The following is a 19372-nucleotide window of genomic DNA, read 5'->3' as shown; positions in this document are numbered from 1 at the left end:
CATTATTGGCAAACAAATGCAAACAAAATCTTGTTTATTAATATGGAAATGGCTGAAGAAATTATGGTCTATCTATACTATAGACTGTTATACTGCCATTGGCTAAGAATTAGAGCTGTATAAATGACTTTTAGGATTTCTACATGGTATTGGTGGGTAGGAATACCAAATTACAGAAATATGTGCATATTTTCTTATTTTTATAAAAAGAACTTTTTAAAAAAATACTTGTATGTTAAAAGAAATTACATATGTGTATACATATATCAAGAATTGTTACCAGTATAAAAATATGGAAACATAAATTTGGTTGTTAAGATGGAAAACAAATGAAAACAAAGTATCTATAATGATATAATGATGATAGAAGAATATGAATTACTGTTTTTAATATAATTTGGGGAATGCCTTTTCAAGCATTTTAGCCAAGCAAAAATAGTAAATGAAGTGATGAATATATTTTATTGAATGGAAAGTACAGAACAGTATATCAAAACACCAAAACCGGATTTGATAGATGATGAGGTACTGAAAATGAAATTAAAATATGTTTTGTTAACTGTCAGATTGTTGATAATTTTTAAGTATATAATAGTGTTCATTTTGGTTAGTGTTTGGAGAAATGTAAAGTTGAGTGTGTAAATTGGTACAGCTATGTTGGAAGGCAATTTGGCAATACTTACAAATACCATGATTCAGCTGCAAAAATGCTTAGAGCATAGTGTGTCATGGGGTAAGGTCAGAGAGAACTCACATGTCCAGTCTTAGGAGGGCTCAATTAAATAAATAATAGATTTCCATATGATGGAATGTGTGGGTGAACAGCTTTCAGACTGGCACACTGAACGATAAGAGATCCTGAATGCTCTTTTAGAGGCTTGGGAGGATATGGACCACCCACTTCTAGACTGAATCTCTCCGCTTTGGATTCAACTGGAGCAACTCTTAAATTATGTGTTTATTATTGACCTAAATAACATTTCATTTGGAGAAATAATTCTGAAACTAAAGAAAAAAGCTTTTAAACCTTAGTAGGTTTCTATTAATAATTTGGGAAAGTATTCATGATTAATCTGTTAATAAGCCCAAAAAAGCAGTTTGCAGAAATGTGTGTGTGTGTGTGTGTGTGTGTGTGTGTGTGTGTTTTGTTTTAATATCTATTTTATGTCATATATCATAGAAATGTCTCTTGGGGGACAGTGGGAGAATAGTGTCTATCTCTATGCAGGAGATTTTTTTTTTCTTGCTTTCTATCAAGACCATGTTTTAGTCTTGTGATAATAATAAAATTTTTATCATAACTTCAGTACCATTAAATTATATACTCAAAATAATTTATTATGATTATTTTGCATGTGGAAGTGACTGGAACATAGCAGATCAAGTACTTTAACATTTTCAAATATATAAAGAAGAATCCTTTTGTAAATAACCATTCCCCTAAGTACCTGTACCTGTTTTCTAAAGAATTGCTGATTTAGGGATGCCTGGATGGCTTAGTCAGTTAAGGGGCTGCCTTACGTGAGGGTCATGATCTCAACCCCCCTGCATCTGGCTTCCTGCTCAGCGGGGAGTCTGCTTTTCCCTCTCCCTCTGCCCTTGCTCCCACACCCCCGCTCTGCTTGTGGTCTCTTTTGCTCTCACCTGTCTCTCAAATAAATAAATAAAATCTTACCAAAAAAATTACTGATTTAATCCAAACATTATAACCCCGCACTACCACTGTTACTAGCCAGCTTTTATCTAACATTTTACTGTGCATGAAGAACCGTGCTAAGCTGCTTGTATGCATTACCTCATTTGAATAGATGCTCTTAATATTTTACAGTTTAGGAAATCAAACCTTAAGGAGTTAGTTTTGTTTTAAAAGTCAGATAATTAAAAGATGGTATAGCTATGATTTGAACCTAGGCAGTCTGATTCCCAAATTACCATTTCTCAATGCTGTGCTATTAATGGAATTTCATGTAATGACTAGGTAAGGTATAGCTGATTGAAATAGGAGGGATTTCTGTTATATGAAATCAATAAATATTTATTCCCCTGTTGAAGTAAAATCTTTTGATAATTACATTTTTTATGTTGCATCTTCTTTGCATATGTGTACTTAGTTTTGCAGCCTTGTTTTAGTTGCTTAATTAAGTGAAAACGTTTTTTTCTTTTTCAGTTTGGTAATTCTATTGTCAGCACACCTCTAAAACGTCGTAAAGTGACGTCTCAAGAAACTTTAGTTGATCCTGTATCTTTAAGCTGCCAAAGTTCCTTCGACAGTGTCATTTTAAACTGTCGAAGTATACGAGTAGGAACACTCTTCCGGCTATTAATAGAGCCTGTAATTGTAAGTACATTCTTAAGCTTTTTACTGTACCAATTATGAGATTCAAAATTCCATAGCTAAGGCTAAATATAATATTTTAAAATGTGTAAATTAAAATGTTTAACTTAATAGGATATTAAAAATTATTTCAAGATTTCGTATTGCTTTAAGAGAATATAGACAAGTATAAACAGCTCCTCACAATAAAAGTCAATGGGTAAAAACTTATAATGTCATGTTCAAGGTAGTACATACTCATCACAGAAAGACTTATTCTCACTAAGTTAGAAAACCAGTATGTTACTGTTTTATTCTCATGCCAGCTCACTGCATGAAAAAAGTATTTTTCTTTACTTTTCTTTTTTAAGATTTTATTTATTTATTTGACAGAGAGAGAGACATACTGAGAGAGGGAACACAAGTAGGGGGAGAGGGGGAGGGAGAAGCAGGCTTCATGCTGAGCAGTGAGCTCGACGCCATAGCTTGATTCCAGGACCCTGGGATCATGACCTTAGCCAAAGACAGATGCTTAATGACTGAGCCACCCAGGCACCCTGAAAAGAGTATTTTAAAGAACAATAATGAGAGAAAGAAGGATCCAGAAGCTTTGGGGGCTGCAGAAAAATGTCTTACAGCATTAAGAATCTTAGAAGTAGATTATTGGAATAAATTGCCACCCGAGAGACATTGTGCTTTTGGACTAGTTTGGTATCCATAAAGCCCAAAGGACTTGTCATACCTGTTAATTCTGCTGCCACCAGTCTAATTCAAACACATATTTTCTATTTGAAATTTTAATACATAACATTTAACCAGCATTAACCAGCCTTTTTAGTCATTTTTCTTTTTTCCAATGTATTATACACATTATTGGTAGATTAATCTTCCTATAGCACTGCATTTAGTTTGTACCTTTTATTTTATAATGACTTAAACTTTGTGTCCCCAGATACCTGTTTTCATCTATTCTTTCAAACCTGGTCCCCTAGTATTATTTCTTTTTCTTTTCCATTTTTTTTTTTTTAAGATTTTATTTATTTATTTGACAGACAGAGATCACAAGTAGGCAGAGAGGCAGGCAGAGAGAGAGGAAGGGAAGCAGGCTCCCGGCTGAGCAGAGCCTGATGCAGGACTCGATCCCAGGACCCTGCAATCATGACCTGAGCCGAAGGCAGAGGCTTTAACCCACTGACCCACCCAGGTGCCCCCATAGTATTATTTCTTATACATAAAGCCAGAGTCTATAAGAACATATATTGTATTACATATGGAAAGTTATAAGGTGGTAGTTTTATTATTATTTAAATTATGGTAAGTAGTAGTTATTTATTTTCTAGGAGTTATAATTTCGGGATACAATATGATCAAAGGGAAGAAAAAGACCTGTAAGTTAGTATAGGAGAAAATCAACTATGGACCTGATTTCTTATGTAGAGCAAAGCTGTATGGGAAACCTGATTTCTTTTTTTTTTTTTTTTTTTAGTCATTAACTCTAGCTTCTCAGCATTAAAAAAAGTACTCCAGAGATTTAAAGCAAATTACATATAAACTACAGTATCCAGTACCCAGTACTATTGTAACATATATCAAGCTTCTCAGGGATTTATGAAATTTGTGTTTTGTTACAAGTCTTCATATTACAGATTATCTTTCCTGGTTTCTGTCCATCAAAAAAATATCATTCTAAGTCAAAATACCTCAAAAATTCTCAGGGATACCCTGTAGGTTTTATGGCTTTTCCCCACATTAACACTGTTATTCAGAACTTTTCAATATCATAAAGTTTTGCTGATAATTTAGACATTTAGTTGAAAGTTGTGTTTTTGGTCTTAACGCTACCTAACAAGAACTGCATGGGGCACCTGGCTGGCTGTTTGTAGAACATGTGACACTTGATCTAGGATTTAAGGTCTTCTCTCCACACATCTTAGAGATTGCTTAAAAAAAGAGAAACTACATTAAAATTGGAGTGAAACGTTTTTTACATGAAAGTTGCATGTTAGGTTATATATGATCTAGTGAAGGAAACTAACTTCATGAATTTATTTTAAGAAATAAAAGACAAGGGACGCCTGGGTGGCTAAGTGGGTTAAAGCCTCTGCCTTCGGCTCCGGGTCGTGATCCCAGGGTCCTGGGATCAAGCTGCACATCAGGCTCTCTGCTCTTTGGGGGAGCCTGCTTCCCCCTCTCTCTCTGCCTGCCTCTCTGCCTACTTGTGAACTCTATCTTTGTCAAATAAATAAATAAAATCTTTTTTTAATAAAATCTTAAAAGACAAAAAATTTTTTTTAATTTTAAAAAATAAAGGCAGTATATATAATAAAAAATGTGTTCATACAGGGTTTTTTTTTTTTCAAATGCTAGGTGAAATATCTCAGCCAATAAGTAGTTGTGTTTATAATGTGAAATATTGTAATTTGTGGTATTAAATTTCCTTGTACCATGGAATTGTTCCAGAGAACATTCATTGATGAAGTATAATTAATCTGTAATTTCTTCAGGTAATATATTAAAAATGAAGATGATTTGGGGCACCTGGGTAGCTAGCCACTTAAGCATCAGTTCTTCATTTTGGCCCAGGTCATGATCTCAGGGTCATGGGATTGAGCCCTGCATCAAGCTCCAAGCTGGGCATGGAACCTGCTTTGAATTCTCTCCCCCCAACACACCTCTCTTCACTCTCTTTCTCTAAAAAAAAAATTTTTTAAGTAAAAGATGAGGGACACTTGGGTGGCTCCGTTGTTAAGCATCTGCCTTTGGCTCAGGTCATGATCCCAGAGTCTTGGGATCGATCCCTGCTCAGTGGGAGGCCCTGCTTCTCCCTCTCTCATTCCCTCTGCTTGTGTTCCCTTCTTGTTGTGTTTCTGTCTATAAAATAAATAAAATCTTTAAAAAAATAAAAGATGATTTGACATTTTCTTCTTGAGTATAACTTCCTTAGGTTTTATAACGAAATGATTTACCTGCCATGTCATCGTTATTCTCAGATTTTAAATGTTTTATTGTTTTATATACTTTATCAAATCTCATTTATTATTGGGTAATTTAATTATTTTAAATTCATTCATTGGAAGAATTGGTACTATCTAGAAGTGCCAATTTTAAATCTTTTTATTGTGTTTTTATTCTTTTTTTAAAGATATATTTGAGAGGGACAGAGAGCATAAGCAGGGGAGGAGGAGCAGCAGAGGGAGAGGGAGAAGCAGAGTCCCCAGTGAGCAGGGAGCCCAATGCTGGGCTCGATTCCAGGACTCTGGGATCATGACCTGAGTCAAAGGCAAGCATTTAACTGACTAAGTCACCCAGGTGCCCCTGTTATGCTATGTTATATTGTTTTATTCTTAAGTAAGCTCTCTATACACATTGTGGGCTGTACTTAGGACCCTGAGGTCAAGATTCACATACTCTACCAAGAGGGCCAGCCAGTTTTATTTAAAAAGTAGTGCCTTTAAATGTAAATACTTTCGTTTTACAGGGAAATTGCTTACATTATTAGGAATACCATATATACTCAATTATAATTCAATTCCTCATTTTTCCAGTGAGAAAATTGAGAAGATAAAGTTTCACCTAACTTAAATTTAGAGATTCTTGGGGATGATGGTGAAATAGCTTAGTGTCTACTTGTAATTTAGTTACACACAAATTTTTACATGACAGATACTTAGACATGCTTCTTTTTCTTTTTACATCTCATAGGCCAGTGTTATTTAAATGCCTCCATTTTGTGTTTATGTCATCCTTATTGCTACTTTTTGAGTCATCTGACATAATTTTTAAAGCATATAACTTCAGCTTCTATGTATGTTGGAATGTTCCCAAGCTGCAAGTAAGGTGTCCCCACTTAACATATTATCTTTAGAAGGTATGTTTTGTGACATGCTAGACTTTGCAGTTGTAATAATTACTAAATTTATTTTATATTTCTTTGCTTCCTTTTTCTACATTGTGAAAGTTTTTAAGCAGAAGAGTTGAAATAATGCTCCTAAAACTCCCAGCTAGGTTCTGCCATTAGCATTTTACTAAATTTGCTTTTCATGTATCTGTTAATCTTTCCATATATCAATCCAACTTACTTATTTTTAAGTAGGCTCCACACCCAGTGTTGATCTTGAACTCACAACCGTGAGGTCCAAGAGTTGCATGCTCTACCGAATGAGCCAGGCCAATTATGTCCAAAGTCTAGAGTGTTCAATTAATTAATTAATTAACTTTTTAAATTTCAGTGAACATATAGTGCAATATTAGTTTCTGGAGTAGAGTTCAGTGATTCATCACTTACATAAAACACCCAGTGCTCATCACAAGCCCTCTTTTATTTATTTATTTATTTTTTATTAAAGATTTCATTTATTTATTTGACAGACAGAAATCACAAGTAGGCAGAGAGGCAGGCAAAGAGAGAGGGGGGAGGCAGGCTCTCTGCTGAACAGAGAACCCGATGCGGGGCTCAATCCCACGACCCTGAGATCATGACTTGAGCTGAAGGCAGAGGCTTTAACCCACTGAGCCACCCAGGTGCCCCACAAGCCCTCTTTAATACCCATCTCCTGTCTAGCCCATTTCCCACCCACCTCCCTCCATCAATACTCAATTTGTTCTCTATTGTTAAGAGTCTTTTGTGGTGGGTTGCCTGGTTGGCTCAGTCAGCTAAGTGTCTGCCTTCCACTGGGGTTGTGATCCTGGGGTCTTTGGATCGATTCCCATGTTGGCTCCCTGTTCAGCAGGGAGTCTGTTTTTCCATCTCCCTCCTCTTCTTCCTCCCCTCATGATTTCTCTCTCTCAGATAAATAAAATCTTTAAAAAAAAAAAAAAGTCTCCTGTGGTTTGGGGGCACCTGGCTGGCTCACTTGATTAAGCATCCAATTTCAGATTTCATCTCAGGTCATGATTTCAGGGTTATGGGTGTGGAGCCTGCTTAAGATTCTTAAGATTCTTTCTCTTTCCTTCTGCCTCTATTACCCCTATCATTCTCGCTCTTAAAAAAAAAAAAAGTTTCTTTATGGTTTGTTTCCCTGTCCTTTTTTTTCTTTTCCCCCTTCCCATATGTTTATCTGTTTTCTTCTTTAATTCCACGGGAGTGAGTCATAGGGTTATTTATCTTTCTCTGACTTATTTCATGTAGCATAATACACTCTAGCTCTATCAACGTCATTGCAGATGGCCTCCAACTTATTTTTAAATGCATTTTGAAATTCTTGTCTATGTTTTCATTCTCTTAACACAACACACACAGTGAGTATTAATTCAGGATATAGTGGGCTTAATATGTCTTCTGTATGTTAAAAATCTAGTTAGAAAATCACCTTTTAGGGACGCCTGGGTGGCTCGTTCGGTTAAGCGGCTGCCTTCGGCTCAGGTCATGATCCCAGCATTCTGGGATCGAGCCCCACATCCCCCACATGGGGCTCCCTGCTCAACGGGGAACCTGCTTCCCCCCTCCTCCAGCTAGTACTCTCTTATCACTATCTCTGTCTCTCACTCTTAAATAGATAAAATATTTAAAAATCACCTTTTAGACTACCAATAATAACTGATTGAGGCAAGATAGCCAGTGGATTCTAAAGCCATTAGCAGAAAGGTTATTAGGGAACAGGATATTCAAAAGCTTTCAAGTATCTCTCCACAGATTACTATTCAATTACTAAGAGAAAAGTATATCTTAACAGCGGAAAGATCTGGCACATTGCCTTTGCCAGGTGATTAAGTTTGTATCAGTAATGGGACAGCCTGACATCATATCCCTTCCAGTATGATGTAGTAGGAGGTACAAAACATCACCGATATGCTGTATTAGGTGGAAATGTGTGGCCTGAATTTTACAATTAGGCAACACAAGTTCAAGATGTATATTTTGCAGAACCTAGCCTGGATTCTTCAAAGGTCATGTTACGAAGAACAGAAGAAGGCATATTTCTGGTCCTGACAGGGGTAGACGAAAGAGACAAATGTAACCTTGAAAGAATCATGGATTGGAGAAGTTAAAACACAATAAAAGGGGTGCTTGAGTGGTTCAGTCAGTTAAGCATCTGCATTTGGCTCAGGCCATGATCCCAGGGTCTGGGGATTGAGCCCCATGTTGGGCTCCCTGCTCAGTGGGGAGCCTGCTTCTCCCTCTCCTGCTCCTCCTGCTTGTGCTCTGTATGTCAGTTAAATAAATAAAATCTTAAAGTAAAATAAAATATAACACAATAAAGAACAATTTTGAATAACTGGGAAAGTTTGAATAAGAAGTGTATGTTGGATAGAGTTAATCTTGGTTTTCTTAGGTGTGGTAATGCTGTCTTGGTTGTGTAGGAGAATGTCGTTCTTGAAAGATAGATGCTGAAGGATTTGGGGTTGGAATATCATGATGCCCTCTGCTTGTTTTATGCTGGTTTAACAAAGGGAGGTGTGTATGTACATAGAGTAATGGGGAGTAGGTGTGCCAAAGTTTTAATAGTTAGTGAATCTAGGTAAGGAGTATTCAGGATTTTGCTGTGATACTCAGTCAACATCTCTTTGAAGTTCTAAGAAATAAACCAATAATGTAAGAAATGTTCTAAGTGCTTGAATAAAAAAGTGAAACTTACCTTTCTGAAAGATAATTTGGCATGGGGAGGGATATCTCATATTTAAGTACATGGTAGATGGTTTCATTATTTTTTGCCCTCTGTAGCCTCTCAAATAATATGTCATTTAGGGTATTTGTAGCAAAATCTTCGTTAAGTCTGTGATTGTACTAATTTATCTTATTTTTTAGTTTTGTTTAGATTTTATCAAGATACAGCTAGAAGGTAAGCTGTTTTATGTCTTTTTACTCACTAAAGCTTTCTTTACAATAAAACACTTTGCAGGAATAAAATATTAAATGATATTCATAGAGTTCATGAAGATGATTAGTTATTACATATTTCTTAACAAAGGGCATGTATTTTAATAGTGTAATTTTATTTTGTAACATCATAAAACCTGTGTTTAATTTTATAAGTATACTTCTTTAGAATCCTCTTCATTTGGAAGACATGCAGAAGCTTCTTTAAGATAGTTATAAAGATTTTTCATTTCTCATGACACTTAATATTTTTAGAGCGTAGCAAATACATGGTTAACTTTAAACTTGTATTTCCTTACAGTTTCTCCATTCATGATTTTAAGAATTGATTCCTTTTCTAATTCCATTTATTTTCCCCCAGAACCAGAAAATGATCCTGTAGGGATTACTTTAAATACCTCTGATCTAACTAAATGTGAATGGTGTAATGTCCGAAAATTACCAGTCGTGTTTCTTCAGACAATACCAGCAGTTTATCAAAAGCTAAGCATGCAATTGCAAATGAATATGGAGGATAAAGTTTGGAATGATTCTAAGGGAACAAATAAGTTAACAAGTAAGTTTTGTAGAACACCTTATAATAATACAGTGCATTGTATAGCACAGTGTGAGTGTGCTTTAATAGATGCCTTAGATGTGTATTATCTACAGTCCTTACAGTGATCTTGTAAGATCTATATTTACATACATATATGTTATATAATTACCATTTTATAAATGAGGGAAAAAGCCCACAGAAAGTGGAATTTCTAAAGGTGAAACCCAGGTTTACCCATTTAGAAAGTTTTCAAAATGGGTTAAAATGCAAAAAAGGTTTGCATTCCTTATTTTAACACTGTAATCTGAGTAAAATGAAAAATTTTAATGCACTGGTAGGAGTACTAAGTGTAAATCAACCATATAATTCTAGAATCCTTGAAACATCTTGAATAGGAAGTTGGTTGGCTCCTATAATAAGTCTTCATCATCTGCAATAATAGATGGAGTTCTCCACTTTGCTTCCCTTCACTTCTAATGTTTATGACATAGCTTGACTAATTGTAAAGTAAATACTTTTCAGCAGTAATTGCTGCTTTAGCTTAATAATGAATAAGTGATAGCTACTATTAAAGCTGCAAGACTTGGTACATTAGTGAAGAGTAGTTTTTTAATTTTTTTTTTTCAGTTAAGTTCTCTAGAGCTATTAATAAACCTGGTAGTTTCTTATTTGTGTTTGACAAAAATGTTAATTGAAATATATTTAAAACTGTATATGGATCCTATTAGATGAAATGTATTAGTTACATCCATGAATAGATTTGTTCTTAAATTTGCTCTTAGGGTAATATATTCTGGTTCCTTTTTCTTAATAACTTTTAGGTGACATTGTTAGGTGACACTGTCACTGGTCTTTATTCCAGTATTTGTTACATATCCACTGTATATCAAACAGTAATTTGAACATTTACACCAGATTTCTGATGATACCCGTGGAAACAAGTAGTTGTTACTCTTTTTCTAATATCTGTTTGCCCATTTTTTTTTTCTTTTAGACTTAAAGTTATATTGATTTCTTTTCAGATTTGGAAGAACAGTACATAATCTTAATTTTTCAAAATGGCCTTGATCCTCAGGCAAATATGGTATTTGAAAGTATCATTACTGACATTGGCATAAAGAATAATGTGTCCAATTTTTTTGCGAAAATTCCCTTTGAAGAAGCCAATAGCAGACTTGTTGCCTGTACAAGAACCTATGAAGAGAGCATCAAAGGAAGTTGTGTGCAAAAAGAAAACAAAATTAAAAATGTAATTATTTTTTTAGTTTTTTAAGTAATGGGTAGCTTTAAAGTGAAATATGTTTCATTATCATACTGCACATTTTGGAGTTAGATCTTTTTAATTCCATTTCAGAATCATTTGCTTTTATATGTGATTTGTAAACTATGTGTCAAAATATTAATGGTGGGTAGGTGACTTGTGACACAAACAGTACTTGGTATAAGTTTCAGAAGCAGTGTTAGTTCCTTTCCATACTGTATTCTTACCTTTTAATCTTTTGTTTTTCTCTCATCCTTTTTTCTCCACTGCCCGCCCCCACTCTGAACATACATGTTCATATACTGCTACATTCAAATTGATTGTTACTCTTAAATTTGGTAGTGGTTCCCAGTGATGCCATTGACTTCAATACAGATAAAGGAATTTTGGTCCTTGATGTACATTTACACGTAACATGTGCATACATGTTTGAAAATTTGGGAAACAAAGAATACATGCCATTTGATTGTGACTATCAACATATGTATCCATTTCTAGAATACCTAATCATATAGTGGGTAACTCTGAAGCCAAAAGCTGTGTACTCTTATAATACATAGTACAACGTTAAATAACACAAATTTGTCCCCTAACCCTGCAACTGAATTTTACTGACTTAATTTATTTAGAAGTACTTAAAATCTTTCGTCCTGCCTAAAAATTGGAAATAGGGCTATCCAAGGCACAGTCTTGGTGAAGCTGAGCAAGGTCTCACCAGAGAAGAGCTATTCAGACAGTTAGTGGGTTGACAAAAAGAACAGAAGAAAGGGGAACCATTCCTCTTATTTTGCAGAACTTGCCTCAAGAGGTTATTGATGAGGAAGAAAAGAGCAACTGAAGCCATAATGCAGCTGTGATAGAATAAAATTTCAATGCAAGGCTCTTTCTTAAGGACTTCTTCATTCTGGGGAACTGAAGCTCATTGGACTATGTTTCCTGAGCCTCTGCTCTCATACCCCATGGATTGCCTAATCATTGAATTTAGGAAGGGCTCCACTCCCAGAATCAGAAACCACTGTATCTGTTCTTTGGATTTACAAATATAATTTCATAAGGATGATAGAGATCATAGACAAGATACCAGTAAACCATTGTTACAATAATTGGAAGAATATCACTGTTCTAGAAACTATACATAGAAAGAATGTAGGCCCTAGTTTTGCCTATTTCTTATTTTTAATTGTTAAAAATCATATATGCTCTTTAAATTCAAATTTATAATTTTTTTAAATTGTATTCTTGCCTTGTGCTCGCTTTTTTATTGAAAAATTTCCCAATTGATTTTATAAACTGATAATTTCCTTTGCCAGGTGTCCCTTGAATCTAAAATACAACTTAAAAACAAGCAAGAATTCCAGTTTTTTGATGATGATGAAGAAACTGGAGAGAATCATACCATCTTCATGGGCCCTGTAGAAAAGTGAGAATATTGATTTACATTTGCAATGCTCTTAAATTTGTTTTCTCTTTTATTACATTTCAATTATATACATACACACACACATACATATTTGCTCATTTGCTTGTGAGTTTTTTTTTTTTTTAATTTGTTTGTTTTATTTTGTTACAGATTGATAGTATATCCACCACCTCCAGCTAAGGGAGGCATCTCTGTTACTAATGAGGACCTGCACTGTCTAAGTGAAGGAGAATTTTTAAATGATGTTATTATAGACTTTTATTTAAAGTAAGTTAATTTTCTACCTTCTTTAAGCGTATCTTTTAACATTCTGTAGTGTATATCTTTGTTTTCTAGAATCAGAACTGTTTGGGTTTTGAATTCTATCACTGCAACTTATTGTGTGATGTTTGGGAAATTATTTAATGTCTCTACCTGTGTTTTCTCATAAAAAAGTGAGAAGAGTAGTAACATCTAAAAGGGTATGAAAATTAAATAATACATGTCAAGCATTAGGAAAATACTTGGCCCATGCAGCATGTTCATAAATGCTAGCTTATTGTATTGTTATTGTTATACTATTTTAGGCCTTTAAAAAATTGTTACTACTCTAGGTAATAAACTATTGAGCAAGCACAAAAGTATGATTTTACTTGATATTTAGTGCCAGCTATGTACCACATACTGTGTTAGAAATTTATGGTCTTATAGGGAACACAAATGTGGGATTAAAGCATTGGCAGAAGTATTAACATGGTATAGACACAGCAGCAAAACAGTGCTTCATTCTCTTTGGGGGTTGGGAAATAGAAGGGACCAAGATTCTTTCCTGGAAGAGCTTACATCATGACCCAGTATACACATGCATATACATGTATGTGCAGTGTGTTTATACATGTATAAATTTGTATGTGTTTACTGGTTTGTGATATAAAATGAGTGTGTATATGAAACAAAACAGAACTATCAGTGTATCCAGCACTTGCCAGTATTTTCTAGTTTATTTAAATGTATTTCATAAAACTATTTTTTTTTGAAGAAATGGTTGTTGAAAGCTGCGGAATTGACTTCATAACCTACTAATGGTTGCAGCCGCCCATTTGGGAAAAGAGTACATTGTTACAAAGAGTAAAGGTTTTGATCAGAGATGTGGTATCATAATTGAGCTTCCTTAAGATCATTTTGACAATAATTATTTATTGTTGATGTCTAGATGAGGGATGATTTAAGGAAATTTAATTAAGGTGATACAAGAAGCCTGATTAAGGGGCACTGGGTGGCTCAGCTGGTTCCAACTCTTGATTTCAGCACAAGTCTTGATCTCAGAGTCGTAAGTTCAAGCCCCACCTTGGACTCCATGCTGAGCTTGGTGCCTACTTTAAAAAAAAAAAAGTCTCAGTAAGGCATTTTAATTAGAGTGAAAAGGAAATAAATGTTTTCTTAAGAGGTAGAGTTGTTTAGCAACTGAGTGAATGGATATCAAGAATGAGAGGAATAGTTGGCAGGTAACTCCTAGCTTTCTGACTAGTGAGACCTGCGAAATGATTTTGTCACTGACTTTGAAGCAATGAACAAAAACAGAACAGGTTTGTTGGAGGAAGGGATGAGTTTGCTTTTAGATGTTTGTGATACAACAAAAGGGACAGTGCCAATAAACAGCTGAGTATATGGTTCTGGAGGTCATTTGAGTTCTGGCCTGGAGACATAGAGAATTAGGAGGCTTTATTTTGCAAGTGGTAGTGTAATTATGAGAATGGGTAAAATTGCTTAGGTAGAAATACAGAATGAGAAAAAGAGCTATAAAGGACAGAATCTGGAGAGTTAGGGAAGAAAGAGATTCTCATGAATAAATTCTGAAGGATTTGAGAGGTAAGAGGAGAAATCCATAGTTGGTTATGCCATGAAATTGAAGGGAGTTGAAAGCTTTAAAGGAGGATACGTTAAGTGGGTTCTGTACAGCAGAGGTTAGGGCAGATAAAGGCTCAGAATAACTTTAAGGTCCCAGTGACCCTGAGCTAATACCAGTCAAATGTAGACATGGACGTCTACCCTGGTCCCTGGGGGATAATGAGATGCTCATTTCTCTCTCTGTCCAGCAGAGATGGTATCAGTGGAGGCCTAGCGGGGAGACTCCAATCCTTACTCGTAACACAGAGCCCCTCTGTCTCTCATAATAGTGGCCTAGTAGAGAACCTAAACTTCCATCCCCACCTGGCAGTAATGAGGTGGAGCCCACTATACCCACTAGAAGGTGGTGGTACCAGGGAAGCCTTCTAAAGCATGAAAATTAAATAAGATCTAGAGTCCTGTAACATAATACTCAAAATGCCCATCTTTCAATCTAAAATTACTTCTCTTACCAACAAGCAGATCTCAGATAGAATGAGAAAACATAATATAAATAGATAGTCAACACCAGGACAGCACAGATACTAGAATTATTAGAATTAGAATTATGACAGATTTTAAAGCATCCATTATTAAAATTCAGAGAAAAATTGTGAACATATGTGAAACTTACTTAAAATTGATGTAAAGAAGAAAAAGTGGAAATTTTGAATTAAAACTATAGTAACAAAAAAATATAGTAACAAATATAGTAAAATAAAAACTATAGTAACAAATAAATATAGGCACAACAGAAAAATGGAGAGGACAGAGAATCAGTGATCTAGAAGATAGAACATATCACTAACTGCATCTTATTTATTTATGTATTTGAGGTGGGGAGGGACAGGGAGAGAGGGAGAGGGATAAAGAGAATCTCAAGCAGACTCACCACTGAGCACAGAGCCCAAGGTGGAGCTCCATGTCATGACCTGGAGATAAAATGCCCTGAGCCAAAATCAAAAGTAAGATGCTCAACTGACTGATCCACCCAGGTACTCCTAATTACATTCAATTTAAATGCACTATTAAAAAAAATAATAATAAAAAGAATAAATGCACTATTTATGTCAGTTAGAAGACCAAGATCAGGGGTGTCTGGGTGGTTCAGTTGTTGAGTGTCTGCCTTTGGCTCAGGTCATGGGATTGAGTCCTGCATTGGGCACCCTGCTCGGCGGGGAGCCTACTTCTCCCACTCCTCCTCTCCCTGTTTGTGTTCCCTCTCTCTATATATCAAATAAATAAATAAAATCTTTAAAAAAAGAAAGAAAGAAAGAAAGAAGACCAAGATCAGCAGAGTGGTGGACTAATTAAACACCATAGCCCAACTATGTCCTGTCTACAAAAAAGTAATTTCAAAGATAATAATATGTATAAGTTGAAAATAAAAGTCTGATAAAAGATATGAAGCAGATGTTAAAGCAAGAGTTAACTATATTGTTATCAGAAAAATAAACTTAAAAACAAAAATTACCGGGGCTAGAGAGCCACCAAGAAGACTTAGCAATCCTGAATGGGTATATACCATACAACAGAGCTACAAAATAGGTAGAGCTACAAAAATGAACCGATCTAAAAAGAGAAACAGACAAATCCACAAATACAGCTGGAGACTTCAGTTCCCCTCTCAACAATTGATAGAACAACTAAACAAAATCGGCAAGGTCAACATCATCAGCCGACAGGATATACTTCACTTCGGGGGTAATATTATATTCTATTTATGTTAATTGTATCCCATTTTTTAAAAAGATTTTATTTATTCATTTGACAGACAGAGATCACAAGTAGGCATAGAGGCAGGCAGAGAGAGAGAGGAAGCAGGCTCTCTGCGGAGCAGAGAGTCCGATGCGGGGCTCCATCCCAGGACCCTGGGATCATGACCTGAGCCGAAGGCAGAGGCTTTAACCCACTGAGCCACCCAGGTGCCCCAATTATATCCCATTTTCAAAGGTATTATTTTTCCTTTTGAAGATTTGATAGTAATGGAATATGTTTCATTAAATTATAAAATGTATCATTGATTTGCTAGCAAGAGAAACTGCCATAGGGATGCCTGAGTGGCTCAGTCATTAAGCGTCTGCCTTCAGCTCAGGTCATGATCCCAGGGTTCTGGGATCCAGCCCCGGCTCCCTGCTCAGCCTGCTTCTCCCTCTCTAACTTCCCCTGCTTATATTCCCTCTCTCGCTGTCTCCCTCTCTCTGTGTCAAATAAATAAAATCTTTTTTTTTTTTTTAAAGAGAAACTGCCATAGATTTTAAATGTTTAACTTTGCAGATATTAGACTCCTCTGAAACCTAACAAACACATATAAGAAAAAGTTAAAAAAAAATGAGTTCAAAATTCTTCATAGCTAAGACAAAAAATGTTATCTCCCACATATGGCCAACAAGTGTATGAAAGAATTTTCGATGTTATTCATCAGGGAAATAATAGTCAAACCCACAAAGAGTTTGGAGATATATATATATATCAATCATATATATCCCCATTTGGGTAGCTACTATCCAAAAAAAGTAAGAAGAGAAAATAAGTGTTGCTAAAAAAGAAAAAAGAAGGAAAGAAAATAAGTGTTCTGAGAATGTGGGTAAAATGGATTCTTTGTGCACTGTTGGTGGGAATGTAGAATGGTTTAGTTATTAAGCAAAAAAGTATAGTGGCTTCTCAAAAATTAGAAATAGAACTACCCTGTGATCCAGCAGTCCTGCTTCTAGGTATATATCCAATAGAATTGAAAGTATGGTCTCAACGAGATAATTGCACACCCATGTTCATAGTAGCCAAGAGGTGGAAGCCACTCACATGTCCATTGATGGATGAATGGATAAACAAAATGTGGTATATAAATACAGTGGAATATTAATCAGTTTTAATAAGGAAGGAAATCGGTCACATGCCTCAGTATGAATGAATCTGGAAGACATTATGCAAAGTGAAATAAGCCAGTTACAAAAACAAGTAATATCTGATCCCACTTACATTAGGTGTTGGAAATTGTCATATTCATAGAAAAGAAAATGGTGGTCATTAAAAGTTGAGGGATGGGAGAAAAAGGAATTGTGTAATGAGTATGGAGTTTCTGTTTTGCAAGATGGAGTTCTGGAAATCTGTTTCACAACCATGAGAATATACTTAACACTATTGAACTCTACACATAAAAATGGTTAAGAGTGGCAGGCCCCTAACTGGCTCAGCTGGTGGAGCATGCGACTCTTGATCTTGGGGTTATGAGTTTGAGCCCCACATTGGATGTAGAGATTATTTAAAAAAATTTTTTTTAAATGTTTAAGATGAGGAGTGCCTGGCTGGTGCAGTCAGTGAAGCATGAGTCTTGGCCTCAGGGTTGTGGTTCGAGCCCCACTTTGGGTGTAGAGATTATTTAAAAATAAAATCTTTTTAAAAAATGGTTAAGATTGTAAATCTGATGTTATATATTTTTATCATAATTTTTTAAAAAGATTATCTCTTAATTCTAATGTATACTTCCTTAAGAAACCAAACATAAAGTCTTGAGTGTGCAGAACAGTACTACTGTTGTTGGATGAAGTGTTCTGTGAATGTCAGTTTAGTCAAGCTATTTGGCTGTTTGGCTCATCTTTGTCCTTACTGATTTTATGCTTGCTTGTTCTATCATTTATTGATAGTTACGTATACTTGAGAAGATTATATAGAACAAGTATAACAAATATACACGTGTGTGTGTGTGTGTGTATGCTTTATATATATATATAAAGCATACACACACACACACACATATACTCGGATCTTGAAGTATAATAATGGGTTTGTCTGTTTTTCCTTTCAAATTCATTTTGCCTTATATATTTTGGATATTCTTAGGTGCATACAAGTTTATGTTTCTTGGAGAATCAACCCTTTGTCATTTGTAATGTTCCTCTATATCCTTGATAACGTCCTTGTTCTTAAGCCTCCTTTGTTCACAATGAATATAGTTACTGCAGTTTTCTGTTGGTTTTTGTTTGCATGGTATGTATTTTTCATCCTTTTACTTTTAACTTAATTTTTTATATTTAAAATAGTTTTTGGTTCTGAAAGCATATAGTTGGATCTGAAAAATAAGTTGAATGCCTATATTTTGTTTACATTGTAGCTTGTTATATTTCATACTTATATCTTTACTTTTTACACTGTGATAGAAATTTTATAGTATTTGTGTGTACTCTTGAAAGTTGAAAGTCTTTACATTTTCAGGAGGCCCCTTGATATTATAGTAGCACTTTAATTAAAACTACATTAAAGTTACATTATCTAAAAGTTCTACTTTTCTGGAAATCAGTATTCCAAATGAAAAAGGAAACCCAACAAAATCTGTGTTTTTTTAAAAAAAATCTGCTTATAAGGTACCTGGATGGCTCAGTTGGTTGAACATTAGCTCTTGATTTCTGCTCTGGTCGTGATCTCAGAGTCCTGAGATTGAGCCCCATATCAGATGCCACACTCAGCAGAGAATCTGCTTAGGAATTCTCTCTCTTTCTTCCCCCTACCTCCACTTGCACTTCAGCGCTTTCTCTCACTCTAAAATAAAATAAATCTTTAAAAAAAAATCTGTTTATATTATAAATATATTTATATTTTGTTTATATGTCTCATGACATACTTAGAAGTTAACTTTAAAAACTTTCTTCTTAAACTTAACTATATTAAAATAACTAATCAACTGCTGCTAGAACTGTTCTTTTCTAACTCTTCAAGTAGGAAGCAAACTTCTTTCACTGTGACTTTCTTAAATACAGTATTGTATTAGTTCAAGGTGTATAATGGTATAATGGTTCAACGGTTCTATACATTTCTCAGTGCTCATCAAGATGAAAGTACTCTTAATCCCTATTATCTAGTTCATCTATCTGCCCACCCACATTTCTGGCAACCACCAGTTCTTTATATTTAATAGTAGAGGAGGGGGGTTGTCTCTTTTTCTCAAGGTTTGTCTTGTTTCTTAAATGCCACGCATGAATGAAATCATATGATATTTGTCTTTCTCTGACTTACTTTACTTAGCATGTACCCTCTAGGTCCATCCATGTTGTTGCAGATGGCAAGATCTCATTCTTTTTGATGGCTGAGGAGCAGTACGTTTGTGTGTCTGTGTGTCTGTGTGTCTGTGTGTCTGTGTGTGTCTGTGTCTTTACACATTT

General features: G+C 35.1%; 1 protein-coding gene across 8 annotated transcripts in view; it reads left to right on the top strand.

Moving 5' to 3' along the window:
* SENP6 (SUMO specific peptidase 6) overlaps window positions 1-19372 on the top strand; it is a 122654-nt gene that overhangs the window by 82277 nt on the left and 21005 nt on the right. For all 8 annotated transcript variants that reach the window (XM_080805761.1, XM_080805759.1, XM_080805765.1 and 5 more), the window contains 6 exons: window positions 2168-2338; window positions 9060-9093; window positions 9493-9687; window positions 10692-10918; window positions 12241-12350; window positions 12501-12617. In XM_080805761.1, the coding sequence (XP_080661887.1) occupies window positions 2168-2338; window positions 9060-9093; window positions 9493-9687; window positions 10692-10918; window positions 12241-12350; window positions 12501-12617 (854 nt within the window). The remainder of the gene's footprint in view (window positions 1-2167; window positions 2339-9059; window positions 9094-9492; window positions 9688-10691; window positions 10919-12240; window positions 12351-12500; window positions 12618-19372) is intronic.

The sequence above is a fragment of the Martes martes genome, assembly GCF_963455335.1.
Source record: "Martes martes genome assembly, chromosome: 6".
NCBI lineage: Eukaryota > Metazoa > Chordata > Mammalia > Carnivora > Mustelidae > Martes > Martes martes.
The sequence above is the reverse complement of the archived record's forward strand: the minus strand, read 5'-3'. Positions and strand labels throughout refer to the sequence as shown.